The sequence below is a fragment of the Petromyzon marinus genome, chromosome 77 (genome assembly GCF_048934315.1).
Source record: "Petromyzon marinus isolate PM22_M1 ecotype Great Lakes invasive population chromosome 77, UKy_Petmar_22M1.pri1.0, whole genome shotgun sequence".
NCBI classification, from domain to species: domain Eukaryota; kingdom Metazoa; phylum Chordata; class Hyperoartia; order Petromyzontiformes; family Petromyzontidae; genus Petromyzon; species Petromyzon marinus.
In genome coordinates, this window is record NC_133743.1 from 3,256,081 (window position 1) to 3,275,520 (window position 19,440).

At 50.9% G+C, this 19,440-nt stretch overlaps 1 protein-coding gene across 5 annotated transcripts in view; it reads left to right on the forward strand.

Annotated features, from left to right (window-relative positions):
• The first annotated feature begins 3,404 nt into the window (after positions 1 to 3,404).
• The window catches only part of SSRP1 (structure specific recognition protein 1), an 82,272-nt gene continuing 66,236 nt past the window's right edge, over positions 3,405 to 19,440 (forward strand). For 2 of the 5 annotated variants that reach the window (XM_076056691.1, XM_076056690.1), the window contains exons 1-2: positions 3,581 to 4,205; positions 7,201 to 7,386. In XM_076056691.1, the coding sequence (XP_075912806.1) occupies positions 4,152 to 4,205; positions 7,201 to 7,386 (240 nt within the window). In that variant the 5' untranslated portion in view covers positions 3,581 to 4,151. Of the gene's footprint in view, positions 4,206 to 7,200; positions 7,387 to 9,088; positions 9,137 to 9,269; positions 9,331 to 19,440 lie in introns of those variants that run through there. The other 3 variants (XM_076056689.1, XM_076056693.1, XM_076056692.1) reach the window with 3 other exon arrangements.

A 19,440-nucleotide genomic window follows, 5' to 3' on the forward strand; every position in this document is an offset into this window, starting at 1 on the left:
GGAAGTGAAGAGCTGTGTCGAGGTGTCGGCTTTTTTTTTTTGTGGTCGCGAATTTATCCGCGGGGGGAAATTCCACGTTTCCGCGGCAGGGTCATCCGCCCGTGGGTTCCTCGGCCTCCGGGATGGCGGCTGTTGACGGGCGTGAGCGGTGGTGACGGTTGATGCTGTCGCGACGCCGATGCCGGATTATAAATGTTTGATTTGAAGCTTTCGTGACTGCGGGGATTCATTCATGTTCGTGGTTCTTTCGGTAAAGTCACCGCCACCACGTTGGAAGGGAAGCAATGAATTAAAAAATATAAAACAATAAAATAATAAAAATATAAAACAATAAAATTATTTTTTGATTTAAAGCTTTCGTGACTGCAATAATTCATATTCTTAGTTTTTTCGGTAAAGTCACGTTGAAGAGAAACAACAAAATAACAAAATATATATAAAACAATAAAAAACAATAAAAAAATATATATATTTTGTTATTTTGTTGTTTCTCTTCAACGTGACTTTACCGAAAAAACTAAGAATAATAAAATTATTGTAAAACAATAAAATTAATATTCGTGGTTCTTTCGGTAAAGTCACCACCGCGTTAGAAGGGAAACAATAAAATAATAAAAAAATAAAACAATAAAATTAATATTCGTGGTTCTTTCGGTAAAGTCACCACCACGTTAGAAGGGAAACAATAAAATGATAAAAATATAAAACAATAAAATTATTATTCTTGGTTCTTTCGGTAAAGTCACCACCACGTTAGAAGGGAAACAATGAAATGATAAAAATATAAAACAATAAAATTATTATTCTTGGTTCTTTCGGTAAAGTCACGTGGTGGTGACTTTACCGAAAGAACCAAGAATAATAATTGTATCAATATTTTTATTGTTTTATATTTTTATTATTTTATTGTTTTATATTTTTATTCTTTTATTGTTTCCCTTCTACGTGGTGGTGGTGACTTTACCGAAAGAACCAAGAATGTTGTTGTTGTTCATATTCTTAGCTGTTCACATTCTTAGCTCTTTCGGTGGTGTACGCGGTGAATTTTTCAGGAATATTTTGCTGTTTTTTCTTTTCCCATGGATTTTTAGTTTTGCACAGTCAACACGCGTGGTCACTTTAAGATGGTTTTTTTTCTTGTTCGTCAATTTTTTTGGTTTGTTGCTGTTGCACCCGATTCAAGAGCCGAACGGCTCACAGGGCTGTACCAAAATAAATAAACTGAAAATAAAATAAATAAAACTGACAGGTGAGGCTCTGTAGGGACTTAACCACGGAATATGAATTTTCTGAAGTCACCAACGTTTAAAAGTCAGCATTTATTTAAACGTTATAAATATTTTATTTAATATTCTTGGTTCTTTCGGTAAAGTCACGTGGATAAAAAAGTTAAAATTAATTAAAACAATACATAAAAATTAACAATAAAAGCAAATTGGAATTTAACTTTTTAATTAAAATTATTTTTTTATTTTCTATCTGCGTGACTTTACCGAAAGAACCATAGAATATGAATTTTCTGCAGTGACGAAAGTTTAAAGTCAACATTTATTTAAACGTTATAAATATCTTATTAATATTCTTGGTTCTTTCGGTAAAGTCACGTGGATAAAAATATAAAATTAATTAAAAAATAAATAAAAATTGAAGTCAACATTTATTTAAACGTTATAAATATCTCATTAATATTCTTGGTTCTTTCGGTAAAGTCACGTGGATAAAAAATAAAATGAATTTAAAAAATAAATAAAAAATAAGCCAACATTTATTTAAACGTTATAAATATCTTATTAATATTCTTGGTTCTTTCGGTAAAGTCACGTGGATAAAAAATAAAATTAATAAGAAAATAAATACAAATTTAAGTCAACATTTATTTAAACGTTATAAATATCTCATGATATTCTTGGTTCTTTCGGTAAAGTCACGTGGATAAAAATTAATAATTAAAAATAAATAAAAATTTAAGTCAACACTTATTTAAACGTTATAAATATCTCATAATATTCTTGGTTCTTTCGGTAAAGTTACGTGGATAAAAATGAAATTAATAAGTAAATAAATAAAAATGTAAGTCAACATTTATTTAAACGTTATAAATATCTCATTAATATTCTTGGTTCTTTCGGTAGAGTCACGTGGATAAAAAATATAATTAATTTAAAAAATAAAGAAAAATTAAAGTCAACATTTATTTAAACGTTATAAATATCTTATTAATATTCTTGGTTCTTTCGGTAAAGTCACGTGGATAAAAAATAAAATTAATAATGAAATAAAAATTAAAGTCAACATTTATTTAAACGTTATAAATATCTCATTAATATTCTTGGTTCTTTCGGTAAAGTCACGTGGATAAAAAATATAATTAATTTAAAAAATAAATAAAAATTAAGCCAACATTTATTTAAACGTTATAAATATCTCATTAATATTCTTGGTTCTTTCGGTAAAGTCACGTGGATAAAAAATAAAAATTAATAAAATAAATACAAATTTCAGTCAACATTTATTTAAACGTTATAAATATCTCATTAATATTCTTGGTTCTTTTCGGTAAAGTCACGTGGATAAAAAATAAAATTAATTTTAAAAATAAATAAAAATTTAAGTCAACATTTATTTAAACGTTATAAATATCTCATTAATATTCTTGGTTCTTTCGGTAAAGTCACGTGGATAAAAAGATAAAATTAATAAGAAAATAAATAAAAATTTAAGTCAACATTTATTTAACGTTATAAATATCTTATTAATATTCTTGGTTCTTTCGGTAAAGTCACGTGGATAAAAAATATAATTAATTTAAAAAATAAATAAAAATGTAAGTCAACATTTATTTAAACGTTATAAATATATTATGTAATATTCTTGGTTCTTTCGGTAAAGTCACGTGGATAAAAAATAAAATTAATAATAAAATACAAATTTAAGTCAACATTTATTTAAACGTCATAAATATCTCATTAATATTCTTGGTTCTTTCGGTAGAGTCACGTGGATAAAAAATTAAATTAATAAGAAAATAAATAAAAATTTAAGTCAACATTTATTTAAACGTTATAAATATCTCATTAATATTCTTGGTTCTTTCGGTAAAGTCACGTGGGGAAAAAATAATTAAAAAATAAAAAATTAACAATTTAAGCAAATTAGAATTTTACTTTTTAATTATTTTTTTTTATTTTCTATCTGCGTGACTTTACCGAAAGAACCATAGAATATGAATGTTCTGCAGTCACGAAGGTTTAAAGTCAACATTTATTTAAACGTTATAACGTTATAAATATATTATATTAAGCTCACGCGCGCGCGCCTAACCTCTGACCCCCTGCAGCGGAAGTGGTGGGTGGTGGGGAGGCGGAGACTTTCCCGCCAAAACCCTCGGCCCCGGTCACGTGACGCCGACGGCCGCTGTTGCTGGCTGCGGCCCTTACAAACTCTTACCGCTGTTGGTTGACGAACGTCGCTGTTCGGACGTCGCCACGACGTTGGCTCTCGATTCGCTGTTAGGTTTCTTCTTTTTTTTTGTTGTTTAAGGGTTCACACAGACGACCGCGGTTTTTCCCCCCTCAGAACCGCTGTTGTTTTTTCGCCTCCGAGACCCGCCACTCGCGAACGCCTCCACCACCACCACAACCACTATCACAACCACCACCACAACTATCACCACAACCATCATCACCACAACCATCATCACCACCATCATCACCACAACCATCACCACAGCCATCACCACAACCATCACCACAACCATCATCCTCATCACCACAACCACCACAACCACCACCACAACCATCATCACCACAACCATCACCACAACCATCATCATCACAACCACCATCCTCATCACCACAACCACCACCACAACCACCACCACAACCATCATCACCACAACCATCATCACCACAACCATCATCACAACCACCACCACCACAACCACCATCATCACCACAACCATCACCACAACCACCACCATCACCACAACCATAACCACTACCACCACTACAACCACAACCACCATCATCACCACAACCATCCTCATCACCACAACCACCACCATCACCACCACCACAACCATCCTCACCACCACCACCACAACCACCACCATCCTCATCACCACCATCATCGTATCGTCTCCCGCCGTGGACATGACGGACGTGCTGGAGTTTAACGAGGTGTTCCAGGAGGTGAAAGGAGTCATGGTGAGACGCCCGGGATAAATCATCGTCGACGCATTCTTGTTCGATTATTGATCGTCGGTCATCGATAAGCAGCTGGAGGAGCGAGAGAGAGAGAGAGAGAGGTTAGGGGTGGTGCATTACATTGGAAGGGGTGGGTGGACGACGTCCTCTGAGGAGACGGAGCGATGTAATGGTCTCGTCTTGTGTGGATTGTTAATTACCAATGATCTATGCATTTTTGTGGAGTCTTTAAGCCATCGGTGGTTAGACCATCTCCTATGAATTATAATATTAGCGTTGTATAGTTATCGTTAATGCATAGGCGGGCGCACTCTCTTGAGGAGATGGAATGATGAAATCGTCACGTGTGGATTATGAATTCCTAGGATCTAATGGATTGGAGAATCCTTTAATCTAGCGGCGGCTTTACCACGGCTGAGTAGTAATTATTGTAATATTGTATCGTGTTATTTTATTACTGGGTGAGTGGATGGGTGGTTGGGTGGGTGGGAGGGTGGTTGAGTGGGTGGGTGGGAGGGTGGTTGGGTGGGTGGTTTGGTGAGTGAGTGGGTGAGTGTGTGGGTGGGTGAGTGGGTGGTTGGGTGAGTGGGTGAGTGGGTGGGTGATTGAGTGGTTGGGTGGGTGAGTGGGTGGGTGAGTGAGTGAGTGGGTGGATGGGAGGGTGGGTGGGAGGGTGGGTGAGTGGGTGGGTGAGTGGGTGGATGGGAGGGTGGTTGGGTGAGTGGGTGGGAGGGTGGGTGGTTGAGTGGGTGGTTGAGTGGGTGGGATGGTGGTTGGGTGAGTGGGTGGGTGATTGAGTGGGTGGGTGGGTGAGTGGGTGGTTGGGTGATTGAGTGGGTGGGATGGTGGTTGGGTGGGTGGGAGGGTGATTGAGTGGGTGGGAGGGTGATTGAGTGGGTGGTTGGGTGGATGAGTGGGTGGTTGAGTGGGTGGGATGGTGGTTGGGTGAGTGGGTGGGTGGTTGGGTGATTGAGTGGGTGATTGAGTGGGTGGGATGGTGGTTGGGTGGGTGGTTGGGAGGGTGAGTGGGTGGGTGGTTGAGTGGATGGGAGGGTGATTGAGTGGGTGGGAGGGTGGTTGAGTGGGTGAGTGGGTGGGAGGGTGGTTGGGTGGGTGAGTGGGTGGGAGGGTGGTTGAGTGAATGGGAGGGTGATTGAGTGGGTGGTTGGGTGGATGAGTGGGTGGGATGGTAGTTGGGTGAGTGGGTGGGAGGGTGGTTGGGTGAGTGGGTGGGAGGGTGGTTGGGTGGGTGGGAGGGTGGGTGGGAGGGTGGGTGGGAGGGTGATTGAGTGGTGGGAGGGTGATTGAGTGGGTGGTTGGGTGGATGAGTGGGTGGTTGAGTGGGTGGGATGGTGGTTGGGTGGGTGGTTGGGAGGGTGGTTGGGTGAGTGGGTGGGTGGGTGAGTGAGTGGGTGGTTGAGTGGGTGGTTGGGTGGGTGGGTGGGAGAGTGGGTGGGTGAGTGGGTGGGTGGGTGAGTGGGTGAGTGGGTGGGTGAGTGGGTGGGTGGGTGAGTGGGTGGGTGAGTGGGTGAGTGGGTGGGAGAGTGGGTGAGTGGGTGGGAGGGTGGGTGAGTGGGTGGGAGGGTGGGAGGGTGGTTGGGTGGGTAGTAAACATCGCCACTGGGGGAGACAAAGGCGGACGGGCGGACGTGGTGGTGCTGGCCACCCACCCCCTCTGTGTGTGCCACAGTGCCGGACTTCATAGGCGGTGCTGCTGCTACTCGCTACTAACAGCACTTGCTTACACACCCTCACAAACCCACACGCTCACACCCACCCACACACACCCACACACACCCTCACAAACCCACACACACCCACACACACCCTCACAAACCCACACGCTCACACCCACCCACTCATTCACCCACACACGCTCACACCCACCCACACACACCCACACACACCCACACACACCCACTCATTCACCCTCACACACCCACACACACCCACACACACGCTCACACCCACTCACTCATTCACCCACACACACCCACACACACCCACACACACCCTCACGCTCACACCCACACACACCCACACACACACCCACACACACCCTCACAAACCCACACGCTCACACCCACCCACTCATTCACCCACACACACCCACACACACCCACACACACCCTCACAAACCCACACACTTACACCCACCCACTCATTCACCCACACACACCCTCACGCTCACACCCACCCACTCATTTACCCACACACACCCACACACACCCTCACACACCCACGCGCTCACACGCCCACACCCACCCACTCATTCACCCACACACATCCACACACACCCTCACACTCACACGCTCACACCCACCCACTCATTCACCCACACACCCACACACACCCTCACACACCCTCACAAACCCACACGCTCACACCCACCCACTTATTCACCCACACACACCCTCACAAACCCTCACACGCCCACACAAACCCTCACAAACCCTCACAAACCCACACAAACCCACACACACACCCTCACACACCAACACCCACACACACACCCACACACACCCACACACACCCACACACACCCACCCACACACACACACACGCCCACACACACACCCACACACACCCACACCCACCCACTCATTCACCCAAACCCACACACACCCACACCCACACACATCCACACACACCCTCACACACCCACACACACCCACACACACCCACTCATTCACCCACACACATCCACACACACCCTCACAAACCCACACACACCCACACACCCGCACGCTCACACCCACCCACTCATTCACCCACCCACACACACACCCACCCACACACACCCACACACACACCCACACAAACCCACACACAAACCCACACACACACACACCCACACACACACCCACACACACACACCCACACCCCCGCCGCCGTGACGGTCTCCCCTAACGCTTTCCCACGCTGGTATCCCCCTCTCTCCCCCTTCCCCGCCTCTCCCTCTCCTTCCCCGCCTCTCCCTCCGCCCCTGTCCCAGATGGACGGCCGTCTGCGCCTGGGGCGCCAGGGCGTGGTGTTCAAGAACCAGCGCACGGGCAAAGTGGACTCGGTGTCGGGTGCCGAGCTCAGCGAGGGCCTCTGGCGTAGGGTGGCACGCGGGCACGGACTCCGACTCAGCACGCACGCGGGCATGGTGCACAAGTTCCACGGGTTCAGAGACAACGTGAGTGTGTGTGATGGTGTGTGTGTGTGTGTGGTGGTGTGTTAGTGTGTGTGTGTGTGATGGTGTGTGTGTGTGATGGTGTGTTTGTGAGTGTGAGGCATGGTGCACAAGTTCCACGGGTTCAGGGACAACGTGAGTGTGTGTGATGGTGTGTGTGTGTGAGAGAGAGTGTGTGATGGTGTGTGTGTGTGTTAGTGTGTGTGTGTGGTGTGTGTGTGATGGTGTGTGAGAGTGTGTGATGGTGTGTGTGTGTGTTAGTGTGTGATGGTGTGTGAGAGTGTGTGATGGTGTGTGTGTGTGTGTGTGGTGGTGTGTGATGGTGTGTGTGTGATGGTGTGTGAGTGAGAGTGTGTGAGAGTGTGAGGCATGGTGCACAAGTTCCACGGGTTCAGAGACAACGTGAGTGAGATGGTGTGTGTGATGGTGTGTGTGTGTGTGTTAGTGTGTGATGGTGTGTGTGTGTGTGTGATGGTGTGTGTGTGATGGTGTGTGTGTGAGTGTGTGTGATGGTGTGAGTGTGAGGCATGGTGCACAAGTTCCACGGGTTCAGGGACAACGTGAGTGAGAGAGTGATGGTGTGTGTGTGTGTGATGGTGTGATGGTGTGTGTGTGTTAGTGTGTGTTAGTGTGTGTGTGTGGTGTGTGTGTGATGGTGTGTGAGTGAGAGTGTGTGAGAGTGTGAGGCATGGTGCACAAGTTCCACGGGTTCAGGGACAACGTGAGTGAGAGAGTGTGTGATGGTGTTAGTGAGAGTGTAATGGTGTGTGTGATGGTGTGTGTGTGTGAGAGAGAGTGTGTGATGGTGTGTGTGTGTGAGTGTGTGTGATGGTGTGTGTGTGTGAGAGAGAGTGTGTGATGGTGTGTGTGTGTGAGTGTGTGTGATGGTGTGTGTGTGTGAGAGAGAGTGTGTGATGGTGTGTGAGTGTGTGATGGTGTGTGTGTGTGTGTGTGAGAGAGAGTGTGTGATGGGGTGTGTGTGTGTGTGAGAGAGAGTGTGTGATGGTGTGTGAGTGTGTGATGGTGAGTGAGTGTGGTGATGTGAGTGTGTGATGGTGTGTGTGTGTGATGGTGTCTGTGATGGTGTTAGTGTGATGGTGTGTGTGTGTGAGTGTGTGTGATGGTGTGTGAGTGAGAGTGTGAGGCATGGTGCACAAGTTCAACGGGTTCAGGGACAACGTGAGTGTGATGGTGTGTGTGTGATGGTGTTAGTGTGTGTGTGGTGGTGTGTGTGTGTGAGAGAGAGTGTGATGGTGTTAGTGTGTGTGTTAGTGTGTGTGTGTGTGAGAGTGTGTGATGGTGTGTGTGTGATGGTGTGAGTGTGAGGCATGGTGCACAAGTTCCACGGGTTCAGGGACAACGTGAGTGTGATGGTGTGTTTGATGGTGTGTGTGTTAGTGAGAGTGTGTGATGGTGTGTGAGTGTGTGATGGTGTGTGTGTGTGTGTTAGTGTGTGTGTGATGGTGTGAGTGTGTGATGGTGTGTGTGTGAGTGTGATGGTGTGTGTGTGTTAGTGTGTGTGTGATGGTGTGTGTGATGGTGTGTGTGTGTGTGATGGTGTGTGTGTGTGTGTGAGAGTGTGAGGCATGGTGCACAAGTTCCACGGGTTCAGAGACAACGTGAGTGAGAGAGTGTGTGATGGTGTGTGTGTGTTAGTGTGTGTGTGTGAGTGTGTGATGGTGTGTGAGAGTGTGATGGTGTGTGAGTGAGAGTGTGAGGCATGGTGCACAAGTTCCACGGGTTCAGGGACAACGTGAGTGAGAGAGTGATGGTGTTAGTGGGAGTGTTAGTGTGTGATGGTGTGTGTGTGTGTGAGTGTGTGATGGTGTGTGTGTGTGTGGTGGTGTGTGTGTGATGGTGTGTGTGTGTGTGATAGTGTGTGTGTGTGATGGTGTGTAAGTGAGAGTGTGAGGCATGGTGCACAAGTTCCACGGGTTCAGAGACAACGTGAGTGAGAGTGTGATGGTGTGTGTGTGTGTGGTGGTGTGTGTGTGGTGGTGTGTGTGTGATGGTGTGTGTGTGATGGTGTGTGTGTGTGTGATGGTGTGTGTGTGTGTGATGGTGTGATAGTGTGTGAGTGTGTGTGTTTGTGTGATAGTGTGTGAGTGTGTGTGTGATGGTGTGTGTGTGTGATGGTGTGATGGTGTGATGGTGTGATAGGGTGTGATAGTGTGTGAGTGTGTGTGTGAGTGTGTGTGTGATGGTGTGGGTGAGTGTGTGATGGTGAGTGAGAGAGTGTGTGATGGTGTGTGAGTGTGTGATGGTGTGTGTGTGTGTGATGGTGTGAAAGTGAGTGATGGTGAGTGTGTGTGATGGTGTGAAAGTGAGTGATGGTGAGTGTGTGTGTGTTAGTGTGAGGGTGTGTGTGTGTGTGTGATGGTGTTAGTGAGAGTGTCCGATGGTGTTAGTGAGAGTGTGTGATGGTGAGAGTGAGTGTGATGGTGTGTGTGAGAGTGTGTGATGGTGTGTGTATGTGATGGTGTATGAGTGTGATGGTGTGTGAGTGTGTGTGATGGTGTGTGAGTATGTGTGATGGTGTGTGTGAGAGTGATTGTGATGGTGTGTATGAGAGTGTGTGATGGTGAGAGTGAGTGTGATGGTGAGAGTGAGTGTGATGGTGTGAGTGAGAGTGTGTGATGGTGTGAGTGAGAGTGTGTGATGGTGTGAGTGTGAGTGTGTGTGATGGTGTGAGTGAGAGTGTGTGATGGTGTGAGTGAGAGTGTGTGATGGTGTGAGTGAGAGTGTGTGATGGTGAGTGTGTGTGATGGTGTGAGTGAGAGTGTGTGATGGTGTGAGTGAGAGTGTGTGATGGTGTGAGTGATGGTGTGTGATGGTGTGAGTGAGAGTGTGTGATGGTGTGAGTGAGAGTGTGTGATGGTGTGAGTGAGAGTGTGTGATGGTGTGAGTGAGAGTGTGTGATGGTGTGAGTGATGGTGTGTGATGGTGTGAGTGAGAGTGTGTGATGGTGTGAGTGATGGTGTGTGATGGTGTGAGTGATGGTGTGTGATGGTGTGAGTGATGGTGTGTGATGGTGTGGGTGTGAGTGTGTGTGATGGTGAGTGTGTGTGATGGTGTGTGATGGTGTGTGATGGTGTGGGATGGTGTGGGTGTGAGTGATGGTGTGATGGTGAGTGTGTGTGATGGTGTGAGTGTGTGTGATGGTGTGAGTGAGAGTGTGTGATGGTGTGAGTGAGAGTGTGTGATGGTGTGAGTGATGGTGTGTGATGGTGTGAGTGATGGTGTGTGATGGTGTGTGTGATGGTGTGTGATGGTGTGAGTGATGGTGTGTGATGGTGAGTGTGTGTGATGGTGTGAGTGAGAGTGTGTGATGGTGTGAGTGAGAGAGTGTGATGGTGTGAGTGAGAGTGTGTGATGGTGTGAGTGAGAGTGTGTGATGGTGTGAGTGAGTGTGTGTGATGGTGTGAGTGTGTGTGATGGTGTGAGTGAGAGTGTGTGATGGTGTGAGTGAGAGTGTGTGATGGTGTGAGTGATGGTATGTGATGGTGTGAGTGAGAGTGTGTGATGGTGTGAGTGATGGTGTGTGATGGTGTGAGTGATGGTGTGTGATGGTGTGGGTGTGAGTGTGTGTGATGGTGAGTGTGTGTGATGGTGTGAGTGAGAGTGTGTGATGGTGTGAGTGATGGTGTGAGTGATGGTGTGTGATGGTGTGAGTGAGAGTGTGTGATGGTGTGAGTGAGAGTGTGTGATGGGGTGAGTGAGAGTGTGTGATGGTGTGAGTGAGAGTGTGTGATGGTGTGAGTGTGATGGTGTGAGTGAGAGTGTGTGATGGTGTGAGTGAGAGTGAGTGATGGTGTGTGATGGTGTGTGTGATGGTGTGAGTGATGGTGTGTGATGGTGTGTGATGGTGAGTGTGTGTGATGGTGTGAGTGAGAGTGTGTGATGGTGTGAGTGAGAGAGTGTGATGGTGTGAGTGAGAGTGTGTGATGGTGTGAGTGAGAGTGTGTGATGGTGTGAGTGATGGTGTGTGATGGTGTGTGTGATGGTGTGTGATGGTGTGAGTGATGGTGTGTGATGGTGAGTGTGTGTGATGGTGTGAGTGAGAGTGTGTGATGGTGTGAGTGAGAGAGTGTGATGGTGTGAGTGAGAGTGTGTGATGGTGTGAGTGAGAGTGTGTGATGGTGTGAGTGAGTGTGTGTGATGGTGTGAGTGTGTGTGATGGTGTGAGTGAGAGTGTGTGATGGTGTGAGTGAGAGTGTGTGATGGTGTGAGTGATGGTATGTGATGGTGTGAGTGAGAGTGTGTGATGGTGTGAGTGATGGTGTGTGATGGTGTGAGTGATGGTGTGTGATGGTGTGGGTGTGAGTGTGTGTGATGGTGTGAGTGTGTGATGGTGTGAGTGAGAGTGTGTGATGGTGTGCGTGATGGTGTGAGTGATGGTGTGTGATGGTGTGAGTGAGAGTGTGTGATGGTGTGAGTGAGAGTGTGTGATGGGGTGAGTGAGAGTGTGTGATGGTGTGAGTGAGAGTGTGTGATGGTGTGAGTGTGATGGTGTGAGTGAGAGTGTGTGATGGTGTGAGTGAGAGTGTGTGATGGTGTGAGTGTGTGATGGTGTGAGTGTGTGTGATGGTGTGAGTGTGTGTGATGGTGTGAGTAAGAGTGTGTGATGGTGTGAGTGAGAGTGTGTGATGGTGTGAGTGAGAGTGTGTGATGGTGTGAGTGAGTGGGTGTGAGTGTGTGAGAGAGTGAGGGTGTGAGTGTGAGGGTGTGAGTGTGAGGGTGTGAGTGTGTGATGCCTTGTGTGAGAGTGTGAGTGTGTGAGGGTGTGAGTGTGAGAGGGTGAGAGTGTGAGAGTGTGAGTGGGTGAGAGTGTGAATGTGAGAGTGTGAGTGGGTGTGAGTGAGTGTGTGATGGTGTGAGTGTGAAGGTGAGAGTGTGAGTGGGTGTGAGTGTGAGTGGGTGTGAGTGTGAGAGAGGGTGAGAGTGTGAGTGGGTGAGAGTGTGAGTGGGTGTGAGCGTGAGAGGGTGGTTGCCAGTGTGACCGGGTGAGTGTGGTGAGCGGTAGTGTAGTGGTTAGCGCTACGCTGCGCTATGAACCCGGCGATCCGGCTTCGATTCCCGCTCACGGCCAACACCAGTGACGATTATATGGACCGGTCCCGGTCCTCCCCTAGGTCGACTCAGCCTCAAATGAGTACCTGGTGCGGTGTGTAGTAAACATCGCCACCGGGGAGACAAAGGCGGTCGGGCGTGGTGCTGGCCACCCACCCCCTCGTGTACGGTTACCGACCTTCATAGATGCTGCTCGCTAACAGCACTTGCCCCTACAGTCTGTCAAGGCTACACGGGGGATCTTTGTGTGAGTGTGACCGGCTCCAGTTTAGCAGCAGAGGTCTCACTCCGAATCAGTCGAGCGGCAATATCTTTTCATCGGTTGCGTAACGCTGTGTGGAAGCTGCCTGGTCTGTCGCTCCGCACTAAGCTTCAGGTCTTCTCGGCCACGGTCATTCCCTCCCTTCTCTACGCTTGCGAAACGTGGACCCCCCTAATGGAACATCTTCGCCGGTTAGAAACATTTAGGCTGGCCTGCCTACGACCCATCCTGGGTTTAACCAGGCTGGATTGTGTGAGGAGCTCACAAATCCTTGAAAGATCTGGGCGCAAGGTCCCATCGGTGAGCTGGGTCATGTAGCCCGCATGCCCAGCCACCGCATGCCGAAACAGCTTTAGTTCGGCCGGATCGAGGGGGCTAAACGGGCGCGGCACGGGCTAGAGAAGAGATGGAGTGATGTGGTACAGGAGGACGTGGAGCTGAGTGGACTTGCCGATGACTGGTACCAGCGGTGTCAAGATCGGCCTCTGTGGAGGAGGCTCGTGAAGGATGCTACTGGGCAGTTGGAGGCAGTCGCCCTCCAACAACAACGGAGGGCGGAGGAGCGACGCTCACAACAGCGAGCGGAGCGCCGGGTGGCTAAAGCACAGCAGGTTGGCACAGTAGGGGGCACAGGTGGTGCATCAGCCAGTCATCTCAGTCAGTCGACCCGTGGCACCTGGGTCTGCCCCGTGACCTCCTGCCAGCGGGCGTTCGACACTTCACGTGGCCTCAGGGTGCACCTAGCCTGGCACAAGCGTCGTGGTGACGTCACCGCCACTTAGTAGCGAATGGCGGTTGTTGTTGTTGTTGTGGCAGGGTGAGCGTGACAGGGTGAGTGTGACAGGGTGAGTGTGACAGGGTGATCGTGACAGGGTGAGTGTGACAGGGTGAGTGTGACAGGGTGAGTGTGACAGGGTGATCGTGACAGGGTGAGTGTGACAGGGTGAGTGTGACAGGGTGAGTGTGACAGGGTGAGTGTGACAGGGTGATCGTGACAGGGTGAGTGTGACAGGGTGAGTGTGACGGGGTGAGTGTGACAGGGTGAGTGTGACAGGGTGAGTGTGACAGGGTGATCGTGACAGGGTGAGTGTGACAGGGTGAGTGTGACAGGGTGAGTGTGACAGGGTGATCGTGACAGGGTGAGTGTGACAGGGTGAGTGTGACAGGGTGAGTGTGACAGGGTGATCGTGACAGGGTGAGTGTGACAGGGTGATCGTGACAGGGTGAGTGTGACAGGGTGAGTGTGACAGGGTGAGTGTGACAGGGTGAGTGTGACGGGGTGAGTGTGACGGGGTGAGTGTGACAGGGTGATCGTGACAGGGTGAGTGTGACAGGGTGAGTGTGACAGGGTGAGCGTGACAGGGTGAGCATGACAGGGTGATCGTGACAGGGTGAGTGTGACAGGGTGATCGTGACAGAGTGAGTGTGACAGGGTGAGTGTGACAGGGTGAGTGTGACAGGGTGAGCGTGACAGGGTGAGTGTGACAGGGTGAGTGTGACAGGGTGAGTGTGACAGGGTGAGTGTGACAGGGTGATCGTGACAGGGTGATCGTGACAGGGTGAGCGTGACAGGGTGAGTGTGACAGGGTGAGTGTGACAGGGTGATCGTGACAGGGTGAGTGTGACAGGGTGAGTGTGACAGGGTGAGTGTGACAGGGTGAGTGTGACAGGGTGAGTGTGACAGGGTGAGCGTGACAGGGTGAGCGTGACAGGGTGAGCGTGACAGGGTGAGCGTGACAGGGTGAGTGTGACAGGGTGAGTGTGACAGGGTGAGTGTGACAGGGTGAGTGTGACAGGGTGAGTGTGACAGGGTGAGTGTGACAGGGTGAGTGTGACAGGGTGAGTGTGACAGGGTGAGTGTGACAGGGTGAGTGTGACAGGGTGAGTGTGACAGGGTGATCGTGACAGGGTGAGTGTGACAGGGTGAGTGTGACAGGGTGAGTGTGACAGGGTGAGTGTGACAGGGTGAGTGTGACAGGGTGAGTGTGACAGGGTGAGCGTGACAGGGTGAGTGTGACAGGGTGAGTGTGACAGGGTGAGTGTGACAGGGTGAGTGTGACAGGGTGAATGTGACAGGGTGAGTGTGACAGGGTGATCGTGACAGGGTGAGTGTGACAGGGTGAGTGTGACAGGGTGAGTGTGACAGGGTGAGTGTGACAGGGTGAGTGTGACAGGGTGAGTGTGACAGGGTGAGTGTGACAGGGTGAGTGTGACAGGGTGAGCGTGACAGGGTGAGTGTGACAGGGTGAGTGTGACAGGGTGAGCGTGACAGGGTGAGTGTGACAGGGTGAGTGTGACAGGGTGAGTGTGACAGGGTGAGCGTGACAGGGTGAGTGTGACAGGGTGAGCGTGACAGGGTGAGTGTGACAGGGTGAGTGTGACAGGGTGAGTGTGACAGGGTGAGTGTGACAGGGTGAGTGTGACAGGGTGAGTGTGACAGGGTGATCGTGACAGGGTGAGTGTGACAGGGTGAGTGTGACAGGGTGAGTGTGACAGGGTGAGCGTGACAGGGTGAGCGTGACAGGGTGAGCGTGACAGGGTGAGTGTGACAGGGTGAGTGTGACAGGGTGAGTGTGACAGGGTGAGTGTGACAGGGTGAGCGTGACAGGGTGATCGTGACAGGGTGAGTGTGACAGGGTGAGTGTGACAGGGTGAGTGTGACAGGGTGAGTGTGACAGGGTGAGTGTGACAGGGTGAGTGTGACAGGGTGAGTGTGACAGGGTGAGTGTGACAGGGTGAGTGTGACAGGGTGAGTGTGACAGGGTGAGTGTGACAGGGTGATCGTGACAGGGTGAGTGTGACAGGGTGATCGTGACAGGGTGAGTGTGACAGGGTGATCGTGACGGGGTGAGTGTGACAGGGTGAGTGTGACAGGGTGATCGTGACAGGGTGAGCGTAACAGGGTGATCGTGACAGGGTGAGTGTGACAGGGTGAGTGTGACAGGGTGAGTGTGACAGGGTGAGTGTGACAGGGTGAGCGTGACAGGGTGAGCGTGACAGGGTGATCGTGACAGGGTGAGTGTGACAGGGTGAGTGTGACAGGGTGATCGTGACAGGGTGATCGTGACAGGGTGAGTGTGACAGGGTGATCTTGACAGGGTGAGTGTGACAGGGTGAGCGTGACAGGGTGAGCGTGACAGGGTGAGTGTGACAGGGTGAGCGTGACAGGGTGAGCGTGACAGGGTGAGCGTGACAGGGTGAGTGTGACAGGGTGAGTGTGACAGGGTGAGTGTGACAGGGTGAGTGTGACAGGGTGAGTGTGGCAGGGTGAGTGTGACAGGGTGATCGTGACAGGGTGAGTGTGACAGGGTGAGTGTGACAGGGTGAGTGTGGCAGGGTGAGTGTGACAGGGTGATCGTGACAGGGTGAGTGTGACAGGGTGAGTGTGACAGGGTGAGTGTGGCAGGGTGATCGTGACAGGGTGATCGTGACAGGGTGATCGTGACAGGGTGAGCGTGACAGGGTGATCGTGACAGGGTGAGTGTGACAGGGTGAGTGTGACAGGGTGAGTGTGACAGGGTGAGTGTGACAGGGTGATCGTGACAGGGTGATCGTGACAGCGTGATCGTGACAGGGTGATCGTGACAGGGTGAGCGTGACAGGGTGATCGTGACAGGGTGAGTGTGACAGGGTGAGTGTGACAGGGTGAGTGTGACAGGGTGAGTGTGACAGGGTGAGTGTGACAGGGTAATCGTGACGGGGTGAGTGTGACGGGGTGAGTGTGACAGGGTGAGTGTGACAGGGTGAGTGTGACAGGGTGAGTGTGACAGGGTGAGTGTGACAGGGTGAGTGTGACAGGGTGAGTGTGACGGGGTGAGTGTGACGGGGTGAGTGTGACGGGGTGAGTGTGACAGGGTGAGTGTGACAGGGTGAGTGTGACAGGGTGAGTGTGACAGGGTGAGTGTGACAGGGTGATCGTGACAGGGTGATCGTGACAGGGTGAGTGTGACAGGGTGATCGTGACAGGGTGATCGTGACAGGGTGAGTGTGACAGGGTGATCGTGACAGGGTGAGTGTGGCAGGGTGAGTGTGACAGGGTGAGCGTGACAGGGTGAGCGTGACAGGGTGAGTGTGACAGGGTGAGTGTGACAGGGTGAGTGTGACAGGGTGAGTGTGACAGGGTGATCGTGACAGGGTGAGTGTGACAGGGTGATCGTGACAGGGTGAGTGTGACAGGGTGATCGTGACAGGGTGAGTGTGACAGGGTGAGTGTGACGGGGTGAGTGTGACGGGGTGAGCGTGACGGGGTGAGTGTGACAGGGTGAGTGTGACAGGGTGAGTGTGACAGGGTGATCGTGACAGGGTGAGTGTGACAGGGTGAGTGTGACAGGGTGAGTGTGACAGGGTGAGTGTGACAGGGTGAGCGTGACAGGGTGAGCGTGACAGGGTGAGCGTGACGGGGTGAGTGTGACGGGGTGAGTGTGACGGGGTGAGTGTGACGGGGTGATCGTGACGGGGTGAGTGTGACGGGGTGAGTGTGACAGGGTGAGTGTGACAGGGTGAGTGTGACAGGGTGAGTGTGACAGGGTGAGTGTGACAGGGTGAGTGTGACAGGGTGAGTGTGACAGGGTGAGTGTGACAGGGTGAGTGTGACAGGGTGAGTGTGACAGGGTGAGTGTGACAGGGTGAGTGTGACAGGGTGAGTGTGACAGGGTGAGTGTGACAGGGTGATCGTGACAGGGTGAGTGTGACAGGGTGAGTGTGACAGGGTGAGTGTGACAGGGTGAGTGTGACAGGGTGAGTGTGACAGGGTGAGTGTGACAGGGTGAGCGTGACAGGGTGAGCGTGACAGGGTGAGTGTGACAGGGTGAGTGTGACAGGGTGAGTGTGACAGGGTGAATGTGACAGGGTGAGTGTGACAGGGTGATCGTGACAGGGTGAGTGTGACAGGGTGAGTGTGACAGGGTGAGTGTGACAGGGTGAGTGTGACAGGGTGAGTGTGACAGGGTGAGTGTGACAGGGTGAGTGTGACAGGGTGAGCGTGACAGGGTGAGCGTGACAGGGTGAGTGTGACAGGGTGAGCGTGACAGGGTGAGTGTGACAGGGTGAGTGTGACAGGGTGAGTGTGACAGGGTGAGCGTGACAGGGTGAGTGTGACAGGGTGAGCGTGACAGGGTGAGTGTGACAGGGTGAGTGTGACAGGGTGAGTGTGACAGGGTGAGTGTGACAGGGTGAGTGTGACAGGGTGAGTGTGACAGGGTGAGTGTGACAGGGTGATCGTGACAGGGTGAGTGTGACAGGGTGAGTGTGACAGGGTGAGTGTGACAGGGTGAGCGTGACAGGGTGAGCGTGACAGGGTGAGCGTGACAGGGTGAGCGTGACAGGGTGAGTGTGACAGGGTGAGTGTGACAGGGTGAGTGTGACAGGGTGAGCGTGACAGGGTGATCGTGACAGGGTGAGTGTGACAGGGTGAGTGTGACAGGGTGAGTGTGACAGGGTGAGTGTGACAGGGTGAGTGTGACAGGGTGAGTGTGACAGGGTGAGTGTGACAGGGTGAGTGTGACAGGGTGAGTGTGACAGGGTGAGTGTGACAGGGTGAGTGTGACAGGGTGATCGTGACAGGGTGAGTGTGACAGGGTGATCGTGACAGGGTGAGTGTGACAGGGTGATCGTGACGGGGTGAGTGTGACAGGGTGAGTGTGACAGGGTGATCGTGACAGGGTGAGCGTAACAGGGTGATCGTGACAGGGTGAGTGTGACAGGGTGAGTGTGACAGGGTGAGTGTGACAGGGTGAGCGTGACAGGGTGAGCGTGACAGGGTGATCGTGACAGGGTGAGTGTGACAGGGTGAGTGTGACAGGGTGATCGTGACAGGGTGATCGTGACAGGGTGAGTGTGACAGGGTGATCGTGACAGGGTGAGTGTGACAGGGTGAGCGTGACAGGGTGAGTGTGACAGGGTGAGTGTGACAGGGTGAGCGTGACAGGGTGAGCGTGACAGGGTGAGCGTGACAGGGTGAGCGTGACAGGGTGAGCGTGACAGGGTGATCGTGACAGGGTGAGTGTGACAGGGTGAGTGTGACAGGGTGAGTGTGACAGGGTGAGTGTGACAGGGTGAGTGTGACAGGGTGAGTGTGGCAGGGTGAGTGTGACAGGGTGATCGTGACAGGGTGAGTGTGACAGGGTGAGTGTGACAGGGTGAGTGTGGCAGGGTGAGTGTGACAGGGTGATCGTGACAGGGTGAGTGTGACAGGGTGAGTGTGACAGGGTGAGTGTGGCAGGGTGATCGTGACAGGGTGATCGTGACAGGGTGATCGTGACAGGGTGAGCGTGACAGGGTGATCGTGACAGGGTGAGTGTGACAGGGTGAGTGTGACAGGGTGAGTGTGACAGGGTGAGTGTGACAGGGTGAGTGTGACAGGGTGAGTGTGACAGGGTGAGTGTGACAGGGTGAGTGTGACAGGGTGAGCGTGACAGGGTGAGCGTGACAGGGTGAGCGTGACAGGGTGAGCGTGACAGGGTGAGTGTGACAGGGTGAGTGTGACAGGGTGAGTGTGACAGGGTGAGTGTGACAGGGTGAGTGTGGCAGGGTGAGTGTGACAGGGTGATCGTGACAGGGTGAGTGTGACAGGGTGAGTGTGACAGGGTGAGTGTGGCAGGGTGATCGTGACAGGGTGATCGTGACAGCGTGATCGTGACAGGGTGATCGTGACAGGGTGAGCGTGACAGGGTGATCGTGACAGGGTGAGTGTGACAGGGTGAGTGTGACAGGGTGAGTGTGACAGG